General features: G+C 40.0%; 1 protein-coding gene across 1 annotated transcript; it reads left to right on the plus strand.

Moving 5' to 3' along the window:
- The first annotated feature begins 605 nt into the window (after window positions 1-605).
- On the plus strand, window positions 606-4,827 carry LOC121764639 (wall-associated receptor kinase-like 14). The gene is made up of 3 exons (XM_042160659.1): window positions 606-1,550; window positions 3,336-3,413; window positions 3,498-4,827. The coding sequence occupies exons 1-3, from the start codon at window positions 818-820 to the stop codon at window positions 4,664-4,666; spliced, it is 1,980 nt and encodes a 659-aa protein (XP_042016593.1). The 5' UTR covers window positions 606-817; the 3' UTR covers window positions 4,667-4,827.
- Window positions 4,828-5,924: the final 1,097 nt, after the last annotated feature.

Genomic DNA, 5,924 nt, shown 5'->3' on the forward strand with positions numbered 1-5,924 from the left:
CAATGGTCGCCTTAGTGTCCGCTATAGTTGGTGGACTAGTTGTTGCCACATTAGTATTTCTTAGTCTGACTCTTTCTTCTACAATGGTTATGCCTAATGTTGCTCTAACAATACCAATTTTTCATTTAATTTTTAACATTATTGTCTTTTTTATTTTTTCACATATTCTAAATAGCAAAATTATATATTAAATTAAATAACAAGCAAAACATACCTTACTTAATTTGAAAAATGAAGTTACAACATAAATAATTTGTCGGTTGCGCATATTCTCCTCTGCATGTAATCTCCCATTGACTCCATACGGTAAACCTCGAATGACCAGCGGGGTCGTCGGACGAATCGTCAACTCTTGGACCTTGAGAGATGTTGTGTGAGAAATGAAGTGAAAATGAGGTGTATTTATAGATTAAAAAAATGAAAACGCATCGAGATCGTTCTCGTCCGCAGTCCTGCCATGGGCGGACGAGGGTTAGGGCAAAGTAATGTTAGTATGTGATTTAGCTTGATGAGTTAAATATTAGCTAACGTCTTTCAAAATTTAAGCTTGTTTTAGAAACTATTGTTAAATGTCAAAGTATAGTTTGAACATACGACAGAGTGAGTGTAGAAGGAAGAAAAGTAACATACTATATAATTTTTCTTCATATACAATAATTTTTATCTTTAATCTCCCCATTTGATCAACGTCCATCCAGATGCGATGTAGATCAATTTGTCCAAATTTCTCCATTGATTCTCCTTCAAAATTAAAAATTCCACCTACCTAAATACATTGCAATTGATTCCACATACACACTTTCTTGTTTCATCAAAAATGAAATTAAAATTCCACAATTGTATCATCCTTATTCTAATTCACACAATCCTCACGACCGCACACTCATCGGCCGCACTGTGCAACCACACATGCGGCCGCCGCAAACTCCCCTTCCCCTTCGGCTTCTCCGCCGCCTGCCAAATCCAGCTCAACTGCTCCGCCAACGGCGCGATCCTCGCCGCCGGCTTCCCCATCCAGTCGGTCAACGCCGAAACCATCCTGGTCAACCTCCCGGCGGTCTGCGGCCGCCCCGTGGAGGCGCTCCGCCGCCTCTTCACGGCGAACCTCGCCCCGACCTCCCACAACGCCGTCCTCCTCCACGACTGCCGGAACCAGAGCAGCGGCTGCCTGATCCCGACGACGATGGTGCAGACGCACTTCGAGCGGCTCGATTGCGGCGCCGGGAACGCTACCGTCAGCTGCTACTCGGAGCCGGACGGCAATACGACGTCGTTTATCGACTACGGAAAACTCGCGAGGAGCGGATGCAGGTCGCTGTTCTCGGCGATTTCGATGGAGGCTTATTCGAATAGCTCGTCGGTTTCGCTGGATGTGCAGGTCGTGAGAGTCGGGTGGTGGCTGCGCGGGGGCTGCCGGTGCTCGAGGAATGCGAGGTGTGTTCGCGTCTCGCCGCCGCCGCTGGGAGGTGGTGAAACGACGGCGTATCGGTGCGAGTGCTTTGAGGGGTTTAACGGTGATGGGTTTCTCGACGGAGTTGGATGCCGGAAAGGTAAAATCTGACGTGTCATTTTGCTTTTTTTTTTTGTTTCCGTTAATTATGCTTGCTTTTGGCTTTTCTTTTTCTTTATATTTGACTTGACCAATCAAATGTTTTTTGCTTTTATGACATGTGACATGATTTTAGGTAGGCCACTCATAATCAAAATATGTTAACAATTCAATTTTTGAAACATTTATAATTGCTTATTTTTGGCTGTTAGATGAAGATTAAGATTAGCATCTGTAAGGTTGATAAAAAATGTTAAGTTCCATAAGTTAAAATCATTATTTCATTATAAATTCTCACGGAAACATAATCATGATGTGTCATGGAATATTGACTAGTGGACAGATACAGTGGTATTAGAAGTCTACGCCCATTATAAAATTTGATATTGTGATTTGGTGGTTGTGTAAATCTGATCCACTATCTAATATCACAAATTTTCTTCCATCATCCTATTGTTGAAGTTTTGTAATTTTCATCATATTTGATTTGGTGCACACATGATTAAATGAATACTAGTGTTATTTACTAGAATGCTAGTGCTATTTACTACTCCGTCCCAAGGAATATGAGCTTTTCTTTGGGCGACACAGAGTTTTATGTAGTTTTATTTTATGTGTTAAATGTAGAGACTAAAGTAAGAGAGAGAATAAAATAAAGATAAATGTATTTTCATTTATAGTAATAAGTCGTCTTGGATGTGACAAACCAAAAATGAAAGTGGATCATCTTTAGTAGGACGATGGTACCATCCTAAAAGGTTTCCGGAGGAAAAGGCAATAAAATGGGGCAGTTGAATTGTGATGTTATATGCTAGGGGAGATGGAATTATTTAATGATTAATTAGATTCAGCATCAATCCGTCTAGACTGCTTGATGTCTGTTTTTATGGATAAAATGATAATAACGTATAAGTTCTTGTAAATCGTAGGGAAAGTAAAGTTCATTTACGGTTAAGAACTAAGAAGCATTGTGGTTTTGACTTGTGAATAATAATAATAATAATAATAATAATAATAATAATAATAATAATAATAATAATAATAATAATAATAATAATAATAATAATAATAGTTATAGTTATAGGAGTAATGATTCTTATCATTTTCACCATAGTAGCTATTTTTATATTTGTAATAATTGGCTATGCAAGTTATTTAGTTTAATTTCAAGGCATTTTAATAAGTTTGATTGAGAAATTCTTTTTTAGTTCTTGGTATTTAAGGGTTAAAAAGTATTTATTATGTCATATTAAAAATGAAACGTTTCCTAAAATAGAAATAATTTTATCTCTACTTTTTTCTATCTCTTACTTTACTCTCTTTTCTTTCACCCACAAAACAACACTACATAAAATTTCGTGACGAAAAGCAAACGTTTTATATTTATTGGGACGAAGAGAGTATAATGGACTATTATTTATCTTTCCTATATTAATCAATATTTCCTCCGTTCCCCCATTAATTGACACCGTTTAACTTGACACGAGTTTTAAGAAATGTAGTGGAAAGTATGTGAAAAAAATTAGTGGAATGTGAGTCTTACTTTTATATATTACTTTTATAATAAAATGGGTATGGTTCATTACCAAAAGTAGTAAAGAGTAAGATTGCCAATTAATAAGGGATGAGCAAAAAGGAAATTGATGCACAGAAAGACTACTATCGGTAAACTTGCTATTCTAGTAAACATTACTTGACACCGGGTGTTTATTCATTTATTTACTTGTTCTACTAATATTTATTAGGAATTTCTTTATAATGAAACTAATTATATGTGGCACAACAGAATCAGAAGCATGTAATCCTTCGAACTACTTGTCCGGCAAATGTGGTGGAACAACCAGAGTTGTCGTTCTAGTTGGAGGTATGAAATATGAATGAACTTAATTATAACAGTCTATTGCAATTACAAAACTGAAGTAGTAACACATAACCTTGTGCTTCTTAGGTGTTGGAGCAGGTGCTTCATTAATGCTGACTTTAGGTCTCTTGTTCTGTTTCATTCGTAAAAGATCGAAACTAAGAAGCAGAAGCAAGAAAAGCAAAAATCTACTAGAAACAAGTGGAATAACAATCCCCATCTATTCCTACAAGGAAATGGAGAAGGCCGCCGACTTCTTCTCCGACAAAAGAAGGCTCGGCAACGGCGCCTACGGCACGGTCTACCGCGGTAAACTGAGCAACGACACCACGGTCGCCATCAAGCGGATCCGCCACCGAGACAGCATCGACCAAGTCATCAACGAGATCAAACTCCTCTCCTCCGTCAGCCACCCCAACCTCGTCCGCCTCCTCGGCTGCTCCATCGAGCACGAGGAGCAGATCCTCGTGTACGACTTCATGCCCAACGGGACCCTCTCTCAGCACCTGCACAGACAGAAGGGCCTCGCCCTGGCCTGGCCCGTCCGCCTCAAAATTGCCGCGGAAACGGCCCAGGCCATTTCCTACCTTCACAATGAAATGAACCCTCCCATATACCACAGGGACATCAAGTCTAGTAACATCCTCTTGGACGGGGAGTACCGGTCCAAGGTGGCGGATTTCGGCCTCTCCAGGCTAGGGATGGCCGAGTCCTCCCACATCTCCACTGCGCCTCAAGGTACCCCAGGGTACCTTGATCCGCAGTACCATCAGCATTTCCATCTCTCAGACAAGAGCGATGTGTACAGCTTTGGCGTTGTGCTGGTTGAGATCATCACAGCGCTGAGGGTCGTGGATTTTTCCCGGCCTCAGAATGAGGTCAATCTGGCTGCTTTGGCGGTGGATCGGATTGGGAGAGGGTGTTTGGATGAGATCATCGACCCGTTTCTTCGGCCGAGTATTGATTTGTCAGTGCATAAGGTGGCTGAGCTGGCGTTCAGATGCCTGGCCTTCCATAGGGATATGAGGCCTACTATGATGGAAGTGGCGATTGAGTTGGAGCAGATAAGGATGAGTAAATGGGGATTAATGAAAGTGGTGGTTAAGAAGCACGAGTACGACGTCGTTGGCTTCTTTAGCAGCACGGATTCGATGGATGCGGTCACCGACTGTTCTCCCGTTTCTGCAGCGGAGTCGTGGCAGAGTGATCAGAGCTCGCCGTCTTCGAATAGTCTGCTAAATCGCGCACCCGGCTGATTAGAGTAAACTTGTTTTGCGATAAAAGAATGAGCACATATCAGAATGTTTGTTTTAGTGCGATTATCACTAAATCACTTGTGACTTGTAAATGTAACTCAATATACATTCAGACTTTCACCTTCATCTTTTTCAGAAAAGATAAATCAATAACGGATCAACGATGGGAAGACTTTGTGGATAAAAAATGTTGGACCATATCTCTTGGTGTAACGTTTATTCGACCAGTTGGATAAAAGAATGAGAGATCGGCAAACAGATCACCAAATAGCTAAACCGGAAAATGAGAATGTATTAATAATCTTACTCGTTAATCTGAGATCGAAGCCTTTTGCGTATACACACCGAATATGGGGAAGAAAAAGAATGCACCAATTAATTAACTACTCCCTCTGTTCTGCAATAGAAGTCCTATTTAGTTAGGACACGAGTTTTAAGAAATATAAATAAAAGTGAGTTGAATAAGTTAGTGGAATATGAATCTCGCTTTTTACATTAGTTTTATAATAAAATGTGAGTGAAATAAGTTGGTGGAATATGAGGTCTACTTACCATTTATGATAAAAGTCAAATATTACTCTTATTATGGGATGAAGAAAATAACAAAACAGAACTCTTATTGTGGGACGGATGTAGTAACTTTTTAGCTAAGCAAACTAATAAGCCCAACGGCTAGTTCCATCCGACTGCTACAAATAAAAGATAGTACACATAAAGGAATCCAATGGGCTCCTGAACATCAAGCAGCTCCATCTTGATTGCTCGATCTACTCTCACCGTTCTTCAATCTGCACAAGTTCACTGAACTCATGCATAGTTGAAACTTTTCTTTTGACAATGATTTAGTCAACATATCAACTGGATTATCAGTTGTGTGTACCTTTAATACTTACTTTCTCTTTTCCTATTCCATCTCTTATGAAATGCAGACACACAATAATGTGCTAGCTTCTCTCATCATACATGCTTCTCCTTGGCAAGACACAAGGCACTGTTGTTGTCACAACCTACTGTTTTAGCTTCTTGTTTAATCTCAGAATCTGCTACCATCTCCTTCAGCAAAAAATTTCCTTAACGACAGCCGTCAAAGCCATAAATTCAGTGTCGGTTGTTGATAAGGCCACCACACCTTGACTTCTTGCTAATAACAGATTCAAACATAGTGAAAATATATCCTGATTGGGATCTCCTATTGCTATCCCTTTCATGATCCTTACCTCCCATAAACAGGATCCCAACATCACCAGCTCCCTTCACA

The sequence above is a fragment of the Salvia splendens genome, chromosome 14, assembly GCF_004379255.2.
Source record: "Salvia splendens isolate huo1 chromosome 14, SspV2, whole genome shotgun sequence".
NCBI lineage: Eukaryota > Viridiplantae > Streptophyta > Magnoliopsida > Lamiales > Lamiaceae > Salvia > Salvia splendens.